General features: G+C 40.0%; 5 protein-coding genes across 9 annotated transcripts; 3 read left to right on the forward strand and 2 right to left on the reverse strand.

Annotated features, from left to right (window-relative positions):
• Nucleotides 1–3: 3 nt before the first annotated feature.
• LOC118751897 (odorant receptor 7a-like) lies at nucleotides 4–893 on the forward strand (the record flags this gene model as incomplete). The annotated part of the gene is made up of 3 exons (XM_036486718.1): nucleotides 4–296; nucleotides 347–707; nucleotides 771–893. Coding segments are annotated over 3 exons (729 nt in total), but the record flags the coding sequence as incomplete, so codon positions are not given.
• Nucleotides 894–1,040: 147 nt separating this feature from the next.
• Nucleotides 1,041–1,988, forward strand: LOC118751902 (odorant receptor 59b-like). Its single transcript, XM_036486726.1, has one exon. The coding sequence runs from the start codon at nucleotides 1,041–1,043 to the stop codon at nucleotides 1,986–1,988; it is 948 nt and encodes a 315-aa protein (XP_036342619.1).
• Nucleotides 1,989–3,730: 1,742 nt separating this feature from the next.
• Nucleotides 3,731–4,229, forward strand: LOC118751903 (odorant receptor 7a-like). Its single transcript, XM_036486727.1, has 2 exons — nucleotides 3,731–3,948; nucleotides 4,110–4,229. The coding sequence occupies exons 1-2, from the start codon at nucleotides 3,731–3,733 to the stop codon at nucleotides 4,186–4,188; spliced, it is 297 nt and encodes a 98-aa protein (XP_036342620.1). The 3' UTR covers nucleotides 4,189–4,229.
• Nucleotides 4,230–7,379: 3,150 nt separating this feature from the next.
• Nucleotides 7,380–15,819, reverse strand: LOC118751898 (alpha-(1,6)-fucosyltransferase-like). Of its 5 annotated transcripts, none has more exons than XM_036486721.1 (5): nucleotides 15,716–15,819; nucleotides 11,207–11,678; nucleotides 9,745–10,276; nucleotides 9,249–9,673; nucleotides 7,380–9,179 (listed from the first exon to the last, which is right to left on the reverse strand). In XM_036486721.1, exons 2-5 carry the CDS (start codon nucleotides 11,440–11,442, stop codon nucleotides 8,525–8,527), a joined length of 1,848 nt encoding a protein of 615 aa, XP_036342614.1. In that variant the 5' UTR covers nucleotides 11,443–11,678; nucleotides 15,716–15,819; the 3' UTR covers nucleotides 7,380–8,524. The 5 variants fall into 5 exon arrangements, with proteins under 5 accessions (XP_036342614.1, XP_036342612.1, XP_036342613.1 ...); XM_036486719.1 differs by lacking the exon at nucleotides 15,716–15,819 and adding an exon at nucleotides 14,940–15,233; XM_036486720.1 differs by lacking the exon at nucleotides 15,716–15,819 and adding an exon at nucleotides 14,360–14,518.
• A 2,629-nt stretch (nucleotides 15,820–18,448) lies between these two features.
• On the reverse strand, nucleotides 18,449–22,276 carry LOC118751899. Its single transcript, XM_036486724.1, has 4 exons — nucleotides 21,706–22,276; nucleotides 20,590–21,312; nucleotides 20,094–20,411; nucleotides 18,449–20,023 (listed from the first exon to the last, which is right to left on the reverse strand). The coding sequence occupies exons 2-4, from the start codon at nucleotides 21,062–21,064 to the stop codon at nucleotides 19,284–19,286; spliced, it is 1,533 nt and encodes a 510-aa protein (XP_036342617.1). The 5' UTR covers nucleotides 21,065–21,312; nucleotides 21,706–22,276; the 3' UTR covers nucleotides 18,449–19,283.
• Nucleotides 22,277–23,582: the final 1,306 nt, after the last annotated feature.

Consider the following 23,582-nt stretch of genomic DNA (forward strand, 5'->3'; position numbering starts at 1 on the left):
GGCTCGGTGTTCTTTGGCCGTCCACCCTATGCGTTGTACAATCCGTTGCTCGATTGGCGCAAATCGAAACTAGAGTTCATAGTAGCGTCGCTGATTGAGTTCGCACTCATGGACGTGGCTTGCTTTCAGCAAGTGGTAGACGACTCTTATGCGGTCATCTATGTGTGTATACTACGCACGCATATGAACATTTTATTGATACGCTTAAGGAAGTTGGCCACGAATGCAGAACTGAATGCGGAGCAGAATTTGGAAGAACTGAAACTTTGTATTGTGGATCACAAGAATCTACTGGGGTAAGTTTGTTTGCCACCCTGGATGCATTCGTAACCTCCCGCCTTTGCAGACTCTACAACATCATTGCGCCTATAATTTCTGTGACGATCTTCATCCAATTTATGATAACCGCCACCATACTTAGCGCTACGCTTATCAATATCTTCGTTTTCGCCGATCAGTTCTCAACACAAATCGCCTCCTGTTTCTATATACTGGCCGTGGTGGTAGAGATCTTTCCGCTTTGCTACTACGCGCAGTGTCTCATGGACGATAGCGAACGCCTATCGCAGCAGATCTTTCACGCAAATTGGATAGAACAGGACGTGCGTTTTAGGAAAATGATGATTTTCTTCATGCAGCGCACTCAGCACGTGATGGAACTTAATGCCGGCAAGATATTTCCCATAACATTGGGCAGCTTTCTGAGTGTGAGTATGCGAGAATGTTGAGGTTTGATATGTATGTATAATTAAAACCCTGTCTCTACACAGATTGCGAAATTCTCATTCTCATTGTATACGCTGATCAAGAAAATGGGCATTAGGGAGCGAATGGGGCTGGAATAATGGCAAGCAGCAGTAGTCTCTTCATGAAAATCTTCTTAATTCTAAACAATAAAAATTGTGGGCCAAACTTCGATTAAATGGTTTCTTTCCAGTAGGGCGGGATCTTAAAATTAATGTTGGGCACTAGGTTATCTGATAAATTCAGTATTTTCTTAACTTCATGCTTTAGTTTGCTATTTACAGGATTTAGTCAACATGGCCAACTTTTTACCTCGCCAGCTAAGGAAGCTGGTTTTTCAAGGCACTCGCCCCGAAGAGTTCATTGTTGCCGAGGTGCAACCACCTGCCGAGCCAGTTCTAAGCAACGCCCAACTGATACGCCTTCAATTCGAGAGGGCTACGCGCACTCCTGTCAGCAAAAGAGAATCTTCGGCGCAAGAAGAACATGAAGTGCGTCCTTACGGTGCCGTACACGACATCCATTCGAAGGATGGGCTCACGTATCTCTTTCGCTCCTTTATGGCACTTGGTGTACTAATGCCAGAAAAATATAAATTCCTCTATTGCCTTTATGCGCTTCTTCCCCTCGGACTCATAACCTTCTACCTACCCGCCGCTTTCGTGCTATCCTATTTCAAGCTGGACTACTCGACCATCAAGATCGGCAACTTGCTGACTTCGGTGCAGGTAAGCATTGCATCGTTTGTCGGCGCCATCAAACTATGTGTAATGGCATTCAAGCTGCCTAAATTGCGCGCTGGCGAAGCTATAATGTCTGAGTTGGACGCGCGCTGTAAGGATGAGGACGAGATCGAAGTATTACGCAAAGTCGTACGCCAGGGCAATCGTTTACTGGTTTATATTTTAATTTGCAATTTAATCTATTCGACAAGCACTTTTTTGGGCGCAACGCTGAAAGGACGGCCGCCCTACGATATTTACAATCCGGTAGTGGATTGGCGCAAATCAAAATGGCAATTCGTATGGGCTGCGCTCTGGGAATTTATACTCATGGATGGATTGTGTGCCGAGGAGGCTATAACCGACTCGTATGCTCCGATTTATGTTTGTATAATTCGGGCGCACATGAAGACGCTGCTCATGCGCTTACAGAAACTTGGCTCTAATCCGGAACGCTCTCGGGAAGAGAACTATGAAGACCTTAAGATGTGCATAAGGGATCACAAATCGCTGCTGAAGTGAGTGGAAGTGGTTGGCTTACTTTCATAGAATAGAGTTCTAATGGGCGCCTCTTCTTCTTACAGGCTGTTCGACATCGTGCATCCGATTATCTCCACCACCTATTTTCTACAGTTCATGACCACTTCGCTGATGGTTGGTTGCACTTTACTCAATATAATGATCTTTGCGGTGGACAACTCTGCGCGCATCGGCCACTTGTGTTATGTTGTTGCCTTGCTCATGGAGGTCTACCCTCTGTGCTATTATGGCCAAAGCCTGCTGGACGATAGTAATAGTCTGGCTAATACCATTTTTCATGGCCGCTGGGTAGACCAAAATGAGGATTTTCGCAAAATGTTGGTGATCTTCACACAACACACCCAGAAACCTATGGAGCTGCTGGCTGGGAAGCTAATTCCTATCAATTTGACCACTTTTGTCAGGGTGGGTAGGAGTGGCATAGAGGAAGGGTCTTTCCATTACAGACGTCACTTATGAACTTCTCTTGCAGATCGCTAAATTTTCATTTACGCTCTACAGTTTTATTAACAATATGGGTGTAAAGGAGCGCTTTGAGGGGTTGTAAAGCTGCGCAGAGGAGAATCAAGTAGGAAGTTTTCAGAAGACACATAGATACTTGTATTTCAAAATACTGGCACCGAATGTAGTTGCTTTTGTAGAGTAGAGTGACTAAACAACATGCCCCTGCAAATGAAAAGTTTCACACTTTTGCTTCTTTGCTTTGAGTAGCTTTAAATAAGAAAGGGAGTATTTAATTTTTGCAAAACTAATTACTTGGCTGAGCGGGTTGTGAAAAAACTGACGCGAAAACAGAATTAATAATTAAATCATCATATAAAAAGTCGGCGCATCTGTTACTCATATAACATTGGACTAACCATACGGCCGACATTCACAATGGGCAATGTGCTAAAATGGAAATTCCAAAAACTACTTAGTAAGAGCTCCAACTTAGTGCCGATTACTGGAGTGGACTATCCAGAAAATGAGAGGCGAATCGCAATGATTTCATCAGCAACTAATCCGCAAGAACTTAAAAAAGGCGGCAGCCCGGAAAATGTGCTTAAAGTTGTTTCAGGACAGGAGGCGCGACACGCTACCTTTTTGGCTCTCTTCGACCCTTCGCCATGCTAATGTCTGAGCGCTTTAACCCCTTTTCCATCTCTACTCCATCCTACCGTGCTTTCTGATTGGCTTCTGGCTGCCATTTGCGTTCACCATTTCCTTCATACAGCTCGCCTTCTCGGCGCAGAAAATCGGCAACTTTCTCACCCCTCTGCAAGCTGCGAATAGCAGAAGAGATCATGGACAAATTGGATGCACGTTGTTGCCCTGATGAGGAAATTGAGGAGCTGCGCAAGGTGAGACGCCAAGGCACGATGCATTTGTAATTGTCAATACTAGCACCTTCATTGGCGCTGCGGTGCAGGGTCGCGTACCATACAACGCAGTGTTGAATTGGCGTCACTCGAATTTGGAATTCATCATTGTAGGATTTTGGGAGTATTTCCTCATGTCCGGCCTGAGTGCGCTCGAAGCTTTAACCGATGGCTATGCACCCATCAATATCTGCATAATCAGAGCACACATGAAAATTTTGCTCATACGCATTCAAAATTTGGGTGCCGATCCGGAATGTACTTTGGCGCAGAACTACGATGAATTGAAAATGTGCATTAGGGATCATAAGCTTCTGCTAAAGTGAGTATTATCAAAACTAGGCGAATCAATACAGTTGAGAAATGTGGTTTTTCTTTGTATTGCAGTCTCTCGACATCGTGGTGCCAATCATTTCAATTACTCCCTTTCTGCAATTCATAGTCACCGCCATTATTTTAGGTTGTACTTTGCTCAACTTATTCTTCTTTGCTGTGGACAATCCATCGCATATTGGCTCAAGTTGTTTCGTGATCGCCGTTATCATTATGGAAATCTATCCGACAGCAACAATCTGGCTAATGTAATATTTGATGCATGCTGGCCGGAACAGGATGAGGAATTTCGCAAGTTGTTAGTGGTTTTCATGCAGCACACCCAGAAGCCCATGGAGCTGTTGGCAGGTAAATTTGTGCAAGTCAATTTTGCTACTTTCGTTCGAGTGAGTAAGATTATGAAATGCTGATTCTTTCAGATAGCGAAATTCTCTTTTACACTATACAGCTTTATCAATGAGATGGGCCTCAAAGAGCGTTTCGAGTGAAATATATCAAAATCTCATGGCCTTATTGCCATCTTTTTTATTAGCCAGCAAGGATATAGTTTTGACGAAACACAGCAGTGAATTACATACATACGTATTTATGCACAGTAGATTCTATTTCTTTAGCGCACCAGTTCAATTAAAGTTTTAAATAAAAATAGAAGAAGCATTGCAGTTGAATCTAGTCATTCATATTTAGAAATACAGGGAAAATTTAAAAAGATAAGAACTGGAAGCTGGATGAGGTTTAAATAGCCCACCTCTCCTTTCCACAGATAATCATGCCAATACCAATGGACACCAAATCAACCTTAGATTAAAATAAACTGAATCCGATAAAAACAGAGTCTCTAGAGCTTTTTGATATGGTATTATAGATGGCAACTGGCAACGGAAAGCTGGTAACTGAGTTGCTATTTTGGCAACTACATTTTTGTAGTTGTGGGGTTTAAGGGCATGCTTAGAGATGTCTCGGGTCGTGGAGTGACATTCTTTCTTGAGAGCTGCAAATTGATTTAAGAAATTGTACGTAAATATCATTCCATTTCTTGTGCGTCATTTTATGTGAATTTTTCGTTTTTCTTGAGAGCTGGAAGCGACCCTTAATTCTACAAATGTATTACTCTTCTTGTGTAAATGCTAGAAACAGCATGTAAAGAGCTGTTCTTACTGACAAATTGTTGCAACTTGCAAGTAAAAATGTAGTCAGTGCACCTTCCCCTAAAAATGTTGCTTTCTCAATTTTGCCAACTTTACAAATTTCTTGCAAGTTTTTGTGTAAAGTAGCTGTTAGACATGGCAAGTATAAGTCCTTTCCAAAGGTTGTCAAACTCAAGAATTTCCAAAAGAGAATGCAGGAGCAGTTACAGCTTGCACGTAAAGTGACTTTCGAACGCACTTTTTATTCCTGAAAATCAAACTTTCCGATACCACTTTTTGTCTGGTTACACTGTAAATGCAGACAAGCCCACTTTCAACTATGTTACCAGACATTTTTATGCTTATAACAAAATTAACCAGAAAAATTTGCTAAACCTGCTAAAATGTGCACAAAACAGTCACAAAATATATAATACATTAATACTTAAATGCTCCATATCAGTTGAATAAATTAATTACACATATTTTTCATATTTTATTCAACATTTTTATAATTTTATACAAATTCGCCAAAAAACGCCTTACACGGCAACACTTGATTGGTTTAACAGCACTTGCAGCAAAACTTAAAATTGCTAGTGCAGCTAGGAATGTTCGATATCGTATCGATTTTTCTGAATATTGATATTTCATCGCACGATAATCGATATTCCAAGGTCGATATACCGAAGACATCGATACTATAGCCGCAATATCGATATTTAAGTTGAAATTTATTTTTCATCTTCAAAGAAGTGTATGGAAAAATACCGAAGTAGGTTTGATCGACAGCTTGTGTGATTTACTTAGCTCTTAAGTTTGACAAACCGCTTGAGTCGACCGGCATACTGTTTTAATCCTCAGTAAATATACAAGATGGAAGTAACACAATTAGTTGAGTTGATAAGCAGGTCTAATATTCTATTCAATTGGAAGTAGGATCTTCAACATCGATTTTTCCGATATCGATATTGTTCAGCCCGATATATCGCCATATCGATTTTACATGCAATGAATTACATCGATTCATGATATCGATACTTTCTTAAATATCGAACATTCCTAAGTGAAGCACGAGCAAGTTGAAATTATTTCTCAAAAGGGATTTGCATAATTTCATTTGCAGTTACATCTTGCAATTTTTATTTCCGAAAGTGATTTGTGCAAATCTGCAAAAAGGACTATCTAGCTAGCACCTTAAATAAAATTGCTACCAACTATCATTAACTAGTACGTAAAAATATAGAACTCAAGGCGAATTAATATAAGGTGATAGCAGGAGTACAAAAACAAAAATTTACACGTATTTTGTTTTTGCTTTGGCGGCATAAACTGTCAAAATCTGTAAGAGTGTGTGTAGAAATTCAAATAAAATTTTTCAATTTGATATCGGAAGCCGTGCGGCGAAACACATACACTAAATCAGCTGAGCTAGTAACACCACCTTATATAAATTCGCCTTGATAGAACTATTGTTGCTTACCTGTCAGCAATCGAAGCAGCCACTATGCAAACTTAGTGATTATTTTAGATTTTTCTTTTTATTTCCTTAAGTTTCGCTAGCACCGACATTATCGTTTTAAAGCACTATTCGCGTTCCTGATTTCCGCTATGCGACGCACTCGTTCCCGCGGCAGGCGAATCTACGCTACCGGAACGGCACAGATTTATTTATAGCCAAGGACTAACACTTCAACAGCATTCCCAAACAAACATTTTGTATAATGGTATATGCCGATACAATAACAACAAACCGACGCACCCACACGCGCGCCTCTCATTTTCACTTCCACTATCAAAAAACCTGCACCTTCTCCATTCTTCTTTTTTCACCATTCGCACGTGGATTTTATCGAACGCGTTAATGCACTTGGTAACTGACTTACTTTTAATTTGTTTTTAATATTATTTACTAACCAAAAACGCACTCTTCACCCGAAATTTACAACTAAAAAAGCGCGTGCCCGACGCTTGCGATCGAATGAAAGGACAACGCGGAACTGTCAAACGTGAATGTGTTCGTTCAACAGGTGGGTGTGGGTGGGTTGTGCAGACAGTGTTGGACCATGCGAAATATAAATTGTATGGAACTAGTGTATGTACCTACATAAATGCTAGTGCATCAACGATAAGAAATAATTTAATTTAATCAAATTTTATTGAATTCAATATAAAAGGACAATTTTATAAATTTAATGATATTTTTCGAAAGTCGTATGAGAATTACACTGGTTTACAGCAAAAATGTTCTAATAATGTCACTATCCAATTCCTATGTAGAATGGCTCGGTGATTCCGAAAATCGAGATAATTTTTTTTCTATGTATAGCTTTTCGATATAGTGGAACCACACTTTTTTTAAGCTGAATAACGGTAAATTGCAAATACCTCGAAAAAGTAGCGAGCGATTCTATATACAAATTGGATAGTGGCGTCTGGAGAACAAAAACAAAATTAAAATTTGTGATCCAGTGTTATTAAAAAATATACATTACAAAAAATACAATTAACTGTATTAAAACACATTCCACCCAATACAAAAAATGTTCGAATTGCGATATGCACATGTTTTTACATTTGATTTTATTTTTAATTTTACTCATTGTTTACATATTGCAATCATACATCTGGTCTCAGCAATATGTTTACATTTGTATACTAGATATTTTTGTTCAGACTATTTTACACGCCCAACAACACAATGTGCCTCATGAAGAAATTAAAGTCTGGCTGCGAAATTGATGCGGACTTTTCAGGCACATTGTGGCGTGAAAATTTTTCAATAAAACTATAATTTTATTTTCAGTGCCGTCCACATTATTTATTAACACTATTTTTTAATATATAGCTTAATTACTTTTTATTCTAACAAAAAATGCTTCATTCTACACTGGAATATTGCTTGGGAAAAGCTCATACTACTTACATATTTTTTAGTTTTTAAGTTACACCACAGCTGAATCAGGAAAAAGTCTTGACAATGCACTTTGTAGTGCAGTAAAAAAAATTGTTTAAACAGATTTATGAAGCCAGTATTAGTGAGGTAAGTTGGCTTTGCCGTAAAACGCTACAAAGCTTTTAGCAGCTGTGACATATATACTTAAACAAAAACCTATTTCAAGATCTTGTGCAGCTGTTTCGAGTGCCTTTATTATTTCTGCTGCTCTGTTTCTGCTCTTTTTGTTGTATAGTATTTTTATATATGTAAGTTTTATGTTATCAATAACCGTTATATTTTGCAAATTTTGTTCATTTTGGTGTTTACTTACTTTACTTACTTACTTATAGTTACCTAACTCATAGCTATAGCTTATTCGATTTTATACGCAATCAAAAATAAATTTAAAAAAAAAAAACGATTTTCAATCAAAATACGATACAAAAATTTAGTTGTAAGCGGTTTTGTGCAGCTCTAGCGGTCGAAAAAGTGAAAAATCAAAATCGCCGCGCAAAAAATCATATAAAAATATATTATACGTAATTTTCATGTTGCGTCTATAGTTATTGACTAAAATCTAGTATCTAGCAGAGTAGTATTGCACAGCACTAAAATAATAATTTTTACAAACCTAAATTAAAAACAAAAAAAAAAATCATACATACAAAATGCCTAACTGCATGATAAATATTTTCTTAACGCGCTAGTGTCGCACAACTCAGCTCAGAGCATTGTGCGCGCAACGCGCTCCGCTCGCGTTCACACCCGCCCCTCCTGCACCTGCTCGTAGAGTGGCAACCTGACGGTTTCCACCTTGTCAACCACCTTGAACGAGGGGAAGAGTCCCACTTGATTTGTGCGCGTATTCTTGCCCTTCGAATAACCGTCCCAATGGTTGCCAGCCACGCCCACCAGGTCGCCTGGCTTCATGTGGATCTCGTCGTGATTGCGCGCCGGATGGCCTATGACCACTTGTCGATTGTGCGAATTCTGCCCACCGTAGTAGTAGATATCGTCCAGCGATTTGAAGCGATGCGCCGCATCCGGGTACAGCGTTTGCATTATTTCGTAGGCCATGCGGCAGACCTGCGAGCTAAACGTGCACACCAGGTAGTCGGAGAGAGAGAGCAGATGTATGTCGAGTATGATGCCGTTGAGCGCGGTATCGGTGTAGCGCGTCGAGACGGCGGCCATGCGTGCCACCTCCGGGTCGCCGATGATCTCGTACTGGGGATACTTGTTGCGCGCCTCCTCGATGACGCGCGCGTCATCGGAAGCGAGGAATATGCGTCGCGGCACTGTAGTGGCGTTCATCTCCAATGTTAGGAAGTAGTCCTCGACGTGTGTCATGTACTCCTCTATGCGATGGAAGGCCGCTTCGGTGCCAACTTTGTCGGTGCGACGCACGTGAACGCTAACAAGTGAAAAAGTTAGGAAAGTTAATTGGAATTTCGTGTCTTATTTTTAATGCAATTTCGCCTACCCCACAATGGGCTTCTTCCAACCCAATTTCGCACGACCTGCATCGAGGAACTCCAACGTGCCTCTTTGCGGACGCAGCAAGTACTTCAAAAACTGTCCGATCCACCACACAATCGGATCGCCGTGCAGACGCTTGAGTCGCGGCGCCAAGTCCTCGGGTATAGCTAGCGGCAGGAAGGGCGGACGCGGCATTAGCGAGTCAATGATCGGCAACACCAGCACCGGCATATCATGCCGCCCAGGCCAGTTGCTGGCGTGCGCGGCGTCCGCCTCCAGACAAGTCTCGGACACCGGCAGGAAAACCTCCTCCCAGCCGCCTTTATGGTAGCGCCAGCCCCGCGACTTCAAGATCATTGTGCGCTCCGTCGCGTAGGCCACTATGAAGCAGTAGACGACATGGTGCAACTGGCAGCCGTAGCCGCAGCCCTGCAAGGGGAACGCATTTAGATTTATCGCCAAAATAAAACAACAAAAGGCATTTCCCCTACGGCACTCACCTTATTCAGTTTGCACACCAGCTTGCGCGCGTTGGCACAATCCTTCGGGTTTTGCAGGTAGTGCAGCCGCCGCTGCATCAAATCACTCAAATCGCGCGCCTCTTGCTGACGCCACGCCTCGTAACCATCCACCTGACGCAGGCGCTCCATGTCACTCAACAGTGAGCGCTTGTGTTCGGCGCCCAGTTGCAGCACTTCATTGATGTCCTGCGTTAATTCGGCCTGCGTTGGCGCGGCGCGCTTGCGCAGCTTACCCAACTCACTGCTAAAGTAGTTCCAAATCTCGCCTATGTTCGACTGTATACGGCGACGTAGCAGCTCGTACTCCAGGCTGGGCTCGTGCGCGCTGCCAGCAGCACGTTGAGCGCCCGCATTTGGAGCCGGCATGCCGCCGAAAGTGTCCGCGTCACCGTCGCCGGCGCCCATGAAGTCAGCCAATGCGGCATCTTGGTTCTGTATGTTTATGGAGTTTTGCAAATTGAATTCGAGCTTTTCGATGAGAAGCTGCGCCGACTGCTTGTCGATTTGGTCACTATGAGAAGGGTGAAGAAAAATTAAACGAAAATAAGAAATTAAATACGAGCTGCATATTTGTGTGTATTTATGTAGTATGAATGTGTATGGTATGTATGTGTGCTAATTTCTTTTCAAATGGTTGAACGCGCAATTAACTGTTCATTCAAAGCGTAAAAACATTAAAATATACACATTGTGTATGTACATATATGTATTTGTAAAGTGTCCACAGCAGATATTTTTTTTTTAGAAGTCGTCACGCCGCTGGCCGCGCATCGACCGCTAAGCGTCAGTACACTAATCATCGCACATTTCACGCCACAATCACACTTTGATCGCTTGTAATCCCTCGCTTTCACTCAAGCCCATATTCGAGTGAGTGCATGCGGTCCCTAAAATGACAAAAGCGCCACCCCAAGCGTCGAGTAGTGGCGGAAACCCGGCATTGTTTGGTTGTACACGCAGCTGAATGAGCTGGGCGGAGTAGGACAGAGGGCAGCGGTAGAGCGCTGCTTAATGCACCCACAATAGGCGCGCGTGCGACTGGCGATTGCATTCAGTTTGCCATTTGGCACGGCGAGACATTGTGGCATGGCTCCAGCGGCGCGAACATTGAATTGTCGCATCTTTAGTTGCCCCTAAAGCAATTGTTGTTAGCACTTTCGAGCATTAGGGTTGCGTTGGTTAAATTTAACCAGAATTGCGAAAACTATATACGTGTGTGTGTTTTATCTAAATTTATGGCCATACATTTATCGATAATTATTATCGATAAATTTATTGAAATATTCCTCGATATCCGTATTCATCGCTAACGTTATCGATATGCATATCTATTGTAATCGTTACCGATGTATTCCTCGATATGGTTAAAATTCAAATTATCGATATATTTCAGTTGGTACCGTTTTCTTTCCCTTTCTCATTTTACCCATTTTACACTTACCTCGACAACTTCTCGATCATCTGACGCAGCTCCTCATTGCGTTGCTTCGAGTATTCGAGCAGCTGCAGCGCCTGATTGATGCGTTTCGCTGTTATCGTATCCGCGTCCGAATTCGGTTGCGCACTCAGCTTATTGACAAAAACGTAAACGAGCAGCGCCCAGGTGAGTACGAAGATGATGAGCGCGCGTATCCATGAGTTTGAGGTAGAACCAAAAAATTGCCGAAATAAGGACATCTGGGTGAGAGTTCGATCCGCTGAATTTATTTACGCCAAAAATTAGAGAAAAAATCTCCACTGCTGATGCAGTTATTTGCAATTTGTGGCTGTTAGTTAAAAATTATTTTGCATGCGTATTCCAGCTGGAGTTAAAGTATAGCCAAAGTATGCATCGGATGCCACTCTAACAACGACTGCTATATTCCTCTTTGGAATCTGTCTGGTCCATATCGGGAGGTAGTCGATGTTTTGAGCTATCGTTGAGAAAAATACATATATTCAAAAAACAAGTACATATGTAGATTTTAACTAATAAATTACGTAAATGAAATATATATAAAATATAGTTTAGATTATCGTTAGCAAAGTGAAGGTTGTTTTAGTTTTAATACACATTATAATTTGATTTAAAAATAAATTTTTTAATAAATTGTATTAAACAAAATACGAGTTTCTTTTTATGTGCTGGTTTTCGATTTAAAAGAAGCGGCACAACATACAGCTACTGGCGTATGTAGTCGAGGTCATCTAACGCAAGACCCAGGAGCGCCCCTCTTTAGTTCAGTGGGTTTAGGAGGTGTTTCTAGTCATGAGGTGACTCAGGTAGGAGTTTAGCGAAGTTGGGCTACGGTGGTGCGAGTCTGCCGAGGCAGACGAGCTCTGTCTCGCCCACGTCAGGTTGCTCTGTTCCAAGGACGGCACACACAGGTCGGGAATGGGTGTTTATTGCCGGTGACTACGCCGTCGGGTCCAAAGGTGGTTTTATGAACCTCTGTACTTCGTCCGTTAGTTTGTTCTGACGTGCGTAGGCGAGGGCTCTTCGGCAAGCAGTTGTCTTTTCGGGTGCCAACGTCTGTGGCACCCTACAAGGAATTGCTTACATAGAATTGTGTTATGCTCCCTGACAGGGAGCATTTTTGCTCCCTCGTGTAGGCGATGTTGTGGCGACATCAGAAGACATCTTGTGGGTGTCCTTAGAGCCGTATTTTGGCAAGTCTGTAGTTTCGTCCTTTGCGTCCTGCTAGTCCCCGGCGACCACACGGTCGCTGCCCTGCCTTGTATGTTGCCAGCAACGTTTCTTTGCCTCTGACCCAGGTGCTGCCGGCTAGCGACTTGAGGACCTTGTTGCAGTTGTATCCGCCTAGCAGGAGAACAGACTATCGAAAGTAGCTCTGAGTATTTAATGATTATTCGCACTCGGATATGATACGCCATCGGCGTGGATTCCAGGCTGTATTCCGACCTCCTTCTTCCAGATCGTAAAAAGGGTTATGGAGGAGTTTGTAGTGCTCCTTGTTCGAAGAGGTAGTGAAGAACTTTGTCTACCTAAGGTCAGCCCGGAGATAAGCGACGAACAACTCTTGCAAACAGGTGCTACTTTGTGCTCGGCAGGCACAGCCCTCTTTCGACGAATAAGAACCACGTTCTACAAGCCTCTCGTCCTGTCCGTCTTTTTATGTACCGCAGAAACAGGGGCGATGTCGAACAAAGATGACAAGGTTTTGGGGGCTTTCGAGAGAACTGTTCAATGCAAGATCTACGGGCCTGTTTGCATGGGTGACGAGTACCGAATAAGATGGAATGACGAACTGTACAAGCTTTTTTACGAAATGGACATGAAAAGATCCTTCGACTCAGCACGCATGGGTGGAGAAAGCAAGGGCGCTCACGATCACAATGGAAAGACCAAGTCCAAAAGGACGTGTCCGTACTTGAACAACTGGCGCAAATCCGCGAAGGACAGAGGTAACTAGCAAGGCTTTTTGGTCTCGGCCCAAAGCAACAAACGGTTGCAGTGCCAAATAAGATTAAGAAGGCGTTTCTTAGTTTTAGCGTTAACTCAAAACAAAAAAAAACATTAACCGTTTCAACCGATTTTAACCGTTTGCTCAATTTCCACTCGGCTTACAACATGTGCCGCTGTTTTTCTCAATTCACACTTCAATGCAGAAATATATTAACCGATTCGCCCGATTTTAACCGTTTCACCCGATTTAAGCATTTAAAACCAGTTTGTTAATATTATTTTGCACACACCTACATTTCTGCATATCAACACTCATTTTCTGGTTCGAATATTTTTTTTTTTTTTTTGATATCTATAGATTATCTCTTTGCCGTTGAGAAGTAGCCACACCATATTCAAATATGATTTGAGGGGCGCAGTACATACATACCAAATTTTTTTTTTTTTGTTTTATACCACTTGCTCTTAGTTTTAAATGCAAGTAAACCTTTTCATTTCTTTTCCAGCGCCCCCCCTGGTATTTATGGTTTATGGATTATGATAAGCGCTGACTAGAGCAACACGCCTCCATTTAGTTACGTGCGGCGCGCTACATACATACATGCATACATATGTATGTAAATCCCCCTACTAAGTCCAAGCTATTGTTACTATATTTTATTTGGGTGAGTAGCGAAGAAAAAATTAAAGAGAAAAGAAAGAATACATACATACATAAATAAAAAATTTGCGCGTATCACATAAACGTTACACTATGCTGTTAAAAAATAAATAAAATACCACAAATATACATATGTACATACATAGATATTCCGCACACTGTCGTTATATTTGTACTGATATTTCCACTGAAACCACAATTTATTTATTGTATTTTTGCTTTTGTGTTTCCAGCAGCCGCCCCACACATTTTTTTATTGCCACAATCAAAATTTAATCTTTTTCATACCAGATTTTATTTGAAATTCCAATAATTTTATTTATTTATGTACATATTTAAGTATGTGTGCACGTCGCGCATCATTAAGCGAACCACTGCCAAGTTCTAATATGCATGTGCGTTTGTCTGTATGTACATATGTATGTATGTATGTATGTAGTATTTCGAAAAAAAAAATGTAAATAAAATAAAAAACCATGAAATACCCCAAATTAAAGAAAAAAAAAAACAATCAAAACCACTCGTACATCTATTGAGCGCACTCGAGCACAATGAGCCAATATTGCTGAGCGCTGAGCGGCTTGTGGGCGCTTCATTGACAGCTGGCGTTCACAGGGCAGATGCGTTTGCCATTGTAGTACACATTTATGTATATCATTTATTTATGTACATATGTGCATACATACACATACATATATATATATATATATATATATGTATGTACATACACATTTAAATAAATTGGCATAAAAGGTGTTGTTGTGCGTTAAAGCGCTGCTGGAATAGATAGGGGAGTCGGGGGGCGGCAGTGGTGAAAGCAGCAGCAGCAGGCGCAAGTGAATTTCTTTCACCAAATCACTAACAGAGAACATACTATAATTATTATTATAAGTACAATTATGTATTATTATAAGTTCTCTGTCACTAGCGCAAAGCAAAGCAGTTTTCGTTTCGTTTTTCTCTCGCTCCGAACTTTTTCTTCAATGCGCCGCGACACGAAATATTTTCGATTTCATTTGCACGGTTGTTGAAATTAACTTTTTTTGTCTATTATTTCTTCTCAGTATTTATTAATGTATATTCAACACTTTCTGTTGAAATGCTTACATTTCTGCTTTTTCTTTTATTTCCAATTCAATTTGCGTTTTTTGGTTTTTGCCTTAAGCAATTCTTGTTGATATACAATTTTGCTGCAGCAGCAAATTTACTTGCAGATATTTTCTATATACATATATATATATTGCCACTACGCCGTGCGATGCGCACTCAAAAACGACACATTCTCACTTGAGCGACTTTGCTTATCCACTGAATGGCTATCACGGCTACAGGCTGGCGCAAAAGCGTGTATTGTATTTAGTAGCTCGCTAATAGAGTTCTTTGTTAGTAGTGCTGCATTTGCTAGTATGTACAAAGTAATTTCACTCAATTGTAGAGTTGCCAAGCGTGCCGTTTACCGGTTAGTAAAAATTTAGATTTCAACGGTAATGGAAAATTGGAGATCTGGGTATGTAGGTCATCACATACATATGTACAATCGCCACTGGTTATCGAACATCAGCCGCTTTTGTCAGTTTTGAAAGGCTTCTTGCGAGCCTGTAGATTGCTTTGCTGGGAACCCTTTTAACAAAATATAATTTCCAAACTTAGCTCTGCTTATTATGGAACGTCCCTTATTTTTAAATGTCGAACAAATTTTGGCTACAACAAAAGTATTGCTAACAAGCGACCGCTAGTCAGAAACAGGGTTATTCATTAAAAATGTACTTTCATACATATACACACATACGTACATATCTGCAAACACACCAGCCTACCAGCGCACTTTTCAATTCACACATCGTACCATTTCCGCATACGATAACAACAAAAGCAAAACTTACTTATACGACAAACTACAATACAACCATAATCACGGGGGTAGTTTCTTTCTGCGTCCTCCTGCTTTCCACTTTCCACACATCAAGCATTCGCTTTGTACTCCGCGCTTGATCCCTCGCATCTAATTTATCATCACACTTGCTTTGCCTGTTTTACTTAGTTCTTTACTTATGCACATACCTGGCTTGTATTTTATTTTTATGTAAACATATGTAATTATTTTATATTATTTTTATATATGTATGTATGCATGTTTTTTGTGTAACCAACAACAATGTGCAGTGTTGCCGGATACTAACAAAAGTTGTCTGCTATGTGTATAGCAACAGCAACGTAGTTGCTACCTGCCACAAATCTACGCTGTCTTTCATCCTCTAGCGCTTCAGTTCCCTTAGCAATGGTGTTTTGCCGGCTTCGGCTTACACACACGCTCATACATCCGCATGGTTGAATATAATTACATACATACCTATTTCTTTCGATTTTATTCATATGCATCGGCAGTAAGCCGATGTGAATCGTCGTTGGCCATTTTGAATGTAGCTAAAATACATTTCTATGTAGGAAAATTAATGCCTCAACGTAAGCAGAAACTTTCACGTATGTACACAATTGTATAGTATGCGGAATTTAAATTCTCTGTCAGTAATTTTTACTTTACAAGTTAAAACACTGTGCTTTGCGGAAGTTGGCAAATATTTGCCACTTTGGAAAGTTTGGATATTGCCATTTTTTTGTAAAAGCTGCAATTACTCGTTGACAAAAGTAGCGAGTGATCCGAAGGAAATTGAAACGAATGCGCCATTTTCGAATGTGGCGGAACATATGAACGCCATTTTGATTTGCGTATAAAACGAAAGTGAAGCAAGACTGTATATATGTACATATATATATATATATTTTTCTTGATTAAATTAAGAATGTAAATTCCTTTCGTTTTATATTTTTTTTAGCTAAATTTTATAACAATTATGAAGAGCACAAACTTCAGTTCCCACGACAGCCCTGTGTACGTAACCGGAACGACCCAGATTTATATCAGACCAAGCACTGTCACTCCAACACTCCGCATAAAACTCTTTGGGGAATCTTTGTGCTGTTACAACAAGAACAGCAGTGCAAACTTCCAAGTCACCACGAAGTCAAGCCTCCTACATATTTTTAACAGTGCCTCCAGGTGAGTTTCATATTGCGACGAACACTTGTTAACTTTGGCATTTCATGACTGGAACAGAGCTGTATAGGTTTTAGCAACACCTAAATAGATCATCGGAGATCTTAAAACAAATACATAATTGACCATACATGGTGCCTTTCAACTACGTAGGCTATATCCTTGTAATTGGCAATGAACATAGGCATTTTAGATGACATTTCCATACTTACTTTTCAAAGAAATTGTCCGTTAATAGATTTCCTCCGAGATGTATACGCATAAGCAAATTTAATTTAAGCAGTTAAGTCTCGTTTAAATTCTTTTTTTTTAGTTTTTGTTTATTTGTATTACTTTTTATAGTCATTTGCGTGTTTACATACCGTTGCTGTTGCAATTATGTACTCATTTTACTTTGCATCCTCGACATCAACCATCAAATCTTGTGGTCACCTGACGACATTTATTTTCAACTCGGAATCGTTAACATGTTGCCTTGTTAAACTCAGCCCTGTTTTATATGCTACAATTTATGTATGTTGCCCTTTTGATTTTTTCACTACAAAAATTTTATTACCTATATTTTATACCTTTAAATTTATTTTGGGTTTTTTTTCAGTTTTTTTCACGCTTTTAATATATGTATGTATGTATGTATATAAGGATTTCTATAACTACGTGTACCTTAAATTAAGTTTTTTTTTTCGATTTGCCTGGTTTAATCATCCTTATAGCCAATTCCATGTGAATAAATCGTTCCCATAATGTACAGGCAAAACAAAAACAAATTGAGAATTTTTTTTTTTTGGTTTGCTTTATAATTTTTTGGGAATATTTGTTCACATGGATTTCGCGATTAGGTCGAATATTTTTCATTTTTGTTGCTATAATTTTATTTTTTGCTCTCTATATGTATTGTAAATGCGCTATTGTAAAAAATTTCAATTTGTATTTCTTATTTTGCTTTCTATTTAAGGTAGTAGTGGATTTGTTGATCACTTTTGCATATTCCTCTATTTCTATTAACCTTTTTAAGTAGACTTAAATAAAAAAGGAAACATTGCGAGTAAAATATTAGCAATCTACATAAAACCAAATTTGTGCCTTTCAAGCGATTAAACTCCAAAGGGGCAGTTGACTTTTATGCAACGCAACCTACAAATTGTGTATGCAAATGTGCCAGTGCAAGGTGTCTCACGAATGCGGTATACATAAATTGAAATTGACACATGTACATATGTACATAGATATTTATCCAATTATGTTGAGCTTATTTTTCGTAGCCGAAAACATATCCATATTTTTGGATTTTTAACTTTTCATCACTGTTTATTGTTATAGTAAAATAATGTTTGCAAGTGTTTCAAAATGATTGTGGATATGGATGCAGATGTACACTAGCATGTAATAAGTATGTATATATGTGTGTGTGTGTGTGGCATTATAATTTGCTTTAAAGTAGTATACATTACATTACTAATTAAAAATAATTTGCATTACTTACTGTATTTTTTTATTATTTAAATTTGCGTTATGATTTTGCAATGATTTTTACTGTTTAGTCATTTTCGTCTCAACTTTGATTTTGAATACTCTTTTTTGTATCCAAGTATATGTATGTATTTGCGTAGTTTCGTTTTACATTAAGTGTAAACTAATCAAAGAAGTACTTTACGTTTTTTTTTTACTAGTTATTTAATTAGATGTACTTTTACTTGCAGTTACTTTTTGTTGGGGAAAAATGCAGAAATAAATATTCTTTAATGATAAATTAAGTAAAAATTATTTTTAAACTAATATTATATATTTTTTTAATTCAAGAAGGTGTTTATTTTGAAGACCTCCTCAATTATTTAAAAAATAATGTGGTATGAAGAATAAAAAATAAAAACCAAATAAACTTGTGAATTAAAAGTGTAAAGTGAAATGCAAATTCAACAGAAGGCGGCAGCAGTAGTACACAGCCTTAATCTGAGGTTAAAGCTTTAGGACAAGCCAAAAAGCACTGTGCCTACATTGTATCGTAACTGGGTATTTATTTGTTCAGTGAGTAAGTTCAAGGCATTTGTTACTAGTACATAGCTGCAATTTTTGGAACGCAGCATGTCTGCGCTTCTGTCGGTAATCGCTTTCCTTAGCCATTCATCGTTCGGCTGCTTTTATTTTACTCTTCTGTTTAATTTCCACATTTTTGTTTTTTTTTTTTTTCTTTGTTAAGGTGTTATCTGTAAAAATTTTACTTAATGTTAAAGAATGTGATCCTGCAATGCTGCGCGCGCTACTCCGATCATTCGTCTTGCGGCACTTTACGTTATTTTTTAGGTTTGTGTCTTTTCTCCTGCCCCACCGGCAGCGCGCATTCACTCTATATGCTATATTTTAATTACGCTCTAGTTAAACCGCTTATCCATTGTAACTTATTCGTTTCGTACTTTCTTCAGCTCTGGTTGACTGTGTGCTTCATCTGATGTTAAGATTCCGTCGACTTCGCTGCCACCATCGGCGCATTGCAATGCTCGCTTCTGCGCAACAACGGCTCCGACAACACTGCTGAGGGCGGAATCGTTGTTGGAGTCGCTAGCGATGGCTGTGGTGTAATTTATAGCATCATTACCGCCAAACACTGGCGTTATTGACTTGTGGCTCTGTCCGATGTGGCGGCTGTTGCTGTTACTGCTTTCGTCCTCTGCGTCTTCCTCATCTTCCTCGCTCCCTTCCTCATTTCCCGTTGAACGCAAGCAACTGCTGTTTTCTCCATCACTACCAGGTGCAACCAAACTCGCTAAAGTACCATTTCCATTACCGTTGCCATTTCCTACGACCGTAGCGGCAGCTTCCTTCTGTCGGCTGTTGCTCACAAGGTGGCCAATGCCTTCAATGTCGCTATTACTATTTGTGTTTGTATTTATGCTGCTATTACTGTTGTTGTGTTTAAGTTTAGCCTTTTCTGGTGCCTCCAAGTTGCTCTCTGAATCTGAGGCGAGTGGTGTGCCAACTTCGCCATCGTCGGTTGAGGTTGTAGCAGTGGTCTGTGTGGTGTTCTCATCAATGATGGGCTCTTGTGAAGTGGAGTCGTTCGAAACAAAGTTAGAATCGCCATCCTGCAAAGCACTAGCCGCTATTACAATGGGTGCTGTGTTGGTGTGATCATTTTCAGCTGAAAGTAAATTTTTTTCACTCAAAAAAAAACGTAAGCTTAAAAAGGTAAAATAGCTTTGACATCCCACCTGCACCTAAACTTTCATCATCGCCGTCATTTGTATCGTCAGCCTCACCACTAATTATTTTAGCTGCCTGTGTTGCTGCCTTTACTGCACTACCATTGGTATTTGCACCGCCACCAGCGCCTGGTCCGGGCATTTCATCCAACAGCTCTGGACTCAAGTCATTCGCAACATAATGGGCCCAGAGAGCCAGCTCCACGCGATGTGGCGACCAAAACGGTGTTTCGCCGCCAGCCTCGGTATTTAGGCGCTCAACAGTAGTCTGAATGTGCTGCACAAAATTGAGGTACTCCTTGGTGGTATAATCAATACCCTCGATTTCTGTAATTCAAAGCAACCAAAGCAATTAAACTGAGCAAATACTAACGTAAATGTTTTCTTAGTTTGTATATTTCTTCTATTCATTTTACTAGGTATATTATATTTGTCACTCTAGCCTAACGCTATTTTATTTATTTTTATATGTCCAAAGGAATAATGAAATCCTTTCAATACGTACCTGGAATTGCCATTAGGCACTCATCTGCCATGAATGGCGCTGAATCAGGTGCAGCAGCTGCCAATAGCGCCGATGCCATGGTGGTGCCAACCCCTTTGAGATTTGAGAGTGCCGTTATGGCCTGTTCAAGATTGGGCAGCTTACGGAAAGCTTTCTTTGTCTCCTGCATAACAGCGCGCGGCGTATTTACCTTCACCAGATACGAGAGCTGTGGATAAAACTTTCCACGAGACTGCTTCCATTTCATTGTCTGCACCAACTCGTCGTATATCATGTGGGCATCCTTCCCTCGTGCTTTTATCAACTTTGGCAACTCGTTTTGATACCAATCGTCCAAACGTATCAGCTCTTGTGGTTTTTTGCTTCGCTTTTCTGCCTTTAATTTTAGCACTTGTGGATAAAGTTTATAGCAGTACTCGAATTGGTACGTGTTGCCATTCTCGAAGAACGACGCAATGTCCTTGTTAGTTGTCATATCGAAGACCGCTGCTGTGTTAAAGGTGGCGATCACGTTGGCGTTTCCGAAAGTATTTTCCTCTAAAAGTGTATGCCCGGTGCTATTGCCGCCGCAGCTATCGCGTTCGGCAGATGGATCGATCGATGGCAATGTTGGTTAGCAAAACAGTGGTTGCACTGGTGGTTGCTGGTATTGGTACCACACTCGCAACTGTGGTAGTGATGATAATGACAATGGTATTAGTGGTGGTGGATGAATCGTAATGGCTGTAGGGAAGATGACAGCGTATGCTGGTTATTTCGCTAAAAATTGGAAAACTACTAGTGGGTACACTACATATCTATAATAAACTCATCAATATTTTTCCAAAATTAAAACTCAACATTAAAACCAAATTAATTTCTTTTTTGGCTGCTACTGACTTGCCATTATGGAGTCTTTTTAATTTTACGAGTTTGCTTCATAGATTGCTTTGTGTGTCCAATAATCATCCTGGCTTTAAAGGGAGAACAAAATCGTATTCACTTTTAAAAATTCAGCCCAACATCGAGTTTCCCCTCAACTTGGAACACTTTCTTTTCTTCAATATACATCGCCTAATTTAATTTTAAATATGCAGGTGGCTCTATTACTTCTAAAAAACACAATTTTGCACTTACCTCAATTCAAAATTGGTCAATAATGGCTCGTTTACGCTTGGAAAACTTTACTTTATCATCAAAATCGCCTCCTTTACACCAACGACAGTAAAAATAATTTTCAATTCAATTTCAAGTTTCGCAGTCTACGCGAGCGACGAACAAAAATCGACATCATTTTTTCCTCGTTTTATCTTCATCTCTCTTTTGTGGTTCGCTTCGTTGTCCTCCCTTTCCCTTCTCCGGATTTTATTTCAAATACAAGACTGCGCGTTCATTGTGCTCTAGCTGGTGTTTGTGTGAGCGTGCGTATGTTTGTTTGTGCGTTCTGCCGTATGCGCTGTGCCCGGTTGGTAATCGTTGTCGTTGCTGTGCCGTTGTGCTTTGGGTCGCAGTCGACAACGTCGCTGCCTGACCGATGATTTTTCATTTTACGACTCGCTCGCCTTCTTGCTGTGGATGGGGATGCCACATATCAAATACATTGAAACTCTCAAGTTCTGCATCTTTTTCTGCACTCTAGCTGTTTACTAATCTTCATAACTAACCAAAGATTGAAAGCAACTCGTGTCTTCAAATCTTCTTCGACCTAATTCGCGTAGTCATGCATGAAGAGTTCCCACGACAGTGGGATCTACGTAACCGGAACGACCCAGATTTACGTACAAATGTATACCTGGACAAGGACGGGCACTCCAGCATCACTCCCCAAAAACTCCGGGGAGCTTGAATGATGTTACAACAACAACGTCACGTTAGTAGCGTGTTAGATGTACCCCTTTCATTTATCCATTAAAAATTTTAGATAAAATAAAGGCCGTGTGAAATATAAACGAAAATTAAAAAAAAAAAATCGAAATTATATTTGTGCAACTCTCGTGCTAAATTTTTTTGCTTCAAAAAGCACTGATCCATCCATTGCAATGCCCACAATCAACGTTTGCTGATACTACCTGTTCAATATGCCTTAGACTGCATACAGAATTGTTTTTTAGCTAACGTCAAAAATAACTTGCACAGTTCACATAAAACTGTCCTAGCTGCATTTTTTAGGTTTCTAGGACGAATTCGACATAACAGCTGAATGGATATATTAAAAAAGTAATCGCTTGCAAGCGCCCGAAATACTTGGCTAACCATCTATTAATTTATGAGGTGCTGGTCTCAGAAGGCATTTTCCATCGATGAAATGGTACTTTTCGTTCCAGCTATGTGGCAGCACTACTCAGCTGTTTGTTGTTGTATACACCATTGCTTCGCCGCTGCCAAATCGCGTCCATTTGTACCCAGTTCCACGGTTGCCACACACTTGGACAAAATGTCTCCAACAATTTTAAAAAGATAACCCAAAGTATTAAAAACCTTTTCTTTCTTTTGACATACACAATGGGCGTTACTTACACCTTCGAGATTGTATTAAAGTTGCCTAGAGGTTTACATAGGTATGTATGTACATACATGATTTCTGCCTTTTCCGAATCGATTAAATACACTTTTTGAAAAATCATAAACTTAAGTGTCAAAGTACCAATTCTGGTAACATTTTACTAGATTGGCAACCGTGCCCAGTTCGTCTGAAATCGTTGACATGGCAAGATTCGGCTGTGTTCGGTTGTTCGCCGTATTATTTGCGGCCATTTCGTTTCAGGGTTGCAATGCAGTTTCGAAGCAAATGGGAACGGCTTGTGAACTATGCTCCGCACAGTGACCATTTCGACCTTTTTTGTAGTCAATCTGTCTAAAGTTTCAGCAATGACGATCAACGCAAAATCGATATCTTCTAGTTTCAGGATAAATATGTCAATATACATATGTATGAATGTACTATATATGTATACTTCGTGTATACGTATGTATGGGGTAATGTAAATTATATATCCCTAATCAAAAATATGCCA

The sequence above is a fragment of the Rhagoletis pomonella genome, unplaced genomic scaffold (genome assembly GCF_013731165.1).
Source record: "Rhagoletis pomonella isolate Grant_MI unplaced genomic scaffold, Rhpom_1.0 Rhpom_scaffold_01069, whole genome shotgun sequence".
NCBI lineage: Eukaryota > Metazoa > Arthropoda > Insecta > Diptera > Tephritidae > Rhagoletis > Rhagoletis pomonella.

Excerpts from the sequence above, each read along its gene's own strand:
- LOC118751902 (XM_036486726.1), top strand. The coding sequence starts at position 1,041 with ATGGCCAACTTTTTACCTCGCCAGCTAAGGAAGCTGGTTTTTCAAGGC.
- LOC118751903 (XM_036486727.1), top strand. The coding sequence starts at position 3,731 with ATGTGGTTTTTCTTTGTATTGCAGTCTCTCGACATCGTGGTGCCAATC. Across the intron at positions 3,949-4,109 it reads ACAGCAACAATCTGGCTAAT|ATTCTTTCAGATAGCGAAAT; the intron begins GTAATATTTGAT and ends TATGAAATGCTG.
- LOC118751898 (XM_036486721.1), bottom strand. The coding sequence starts at position 11,442 with ATGTCCTTATTTCGGCAATTTTTTGGTTCTACCTCAAACTCATGGATA. Across the intron at positions 10,277-11,206 it reads ATGATCGAGAAGTTGTCGAG|TGACCAAATCGACAAGCAGT; the intron begins GTAAGTGTAAAA and ends CCCTTCTCATAG. Across the intron at positions 9,674-9,744 it reads TGGTGTGCAAACTGAATAAG|GGCTGCGGCTACGGCTGCCA; the intron begins GTGAGTGCCGTA and ends TTCCCCTTGCAG.
- LOC118751899 (XM_036486724.1), bottom strand. The coding sequence starts at position 21,064 with ATGACAACTAACAAGGACATTGCGTCGTTCTTCGAGAATGGCAACACG. Across the intron at positions 20,412-20,589 it reads GTGCCTAATGGCAATTCCAG|AAATCGAGGGTATTGATTAT; the intron begins GTACGTATTGAA and ends TTTGAATTACAG. Across the intron at positions 20,024-20,093 it reads TGATGAAAGTTTAGGTGCAG|CTGAAAATGATCACACCAAC; the intron begins GTGGGATGTCAA and ends ATTTACTTTCAG.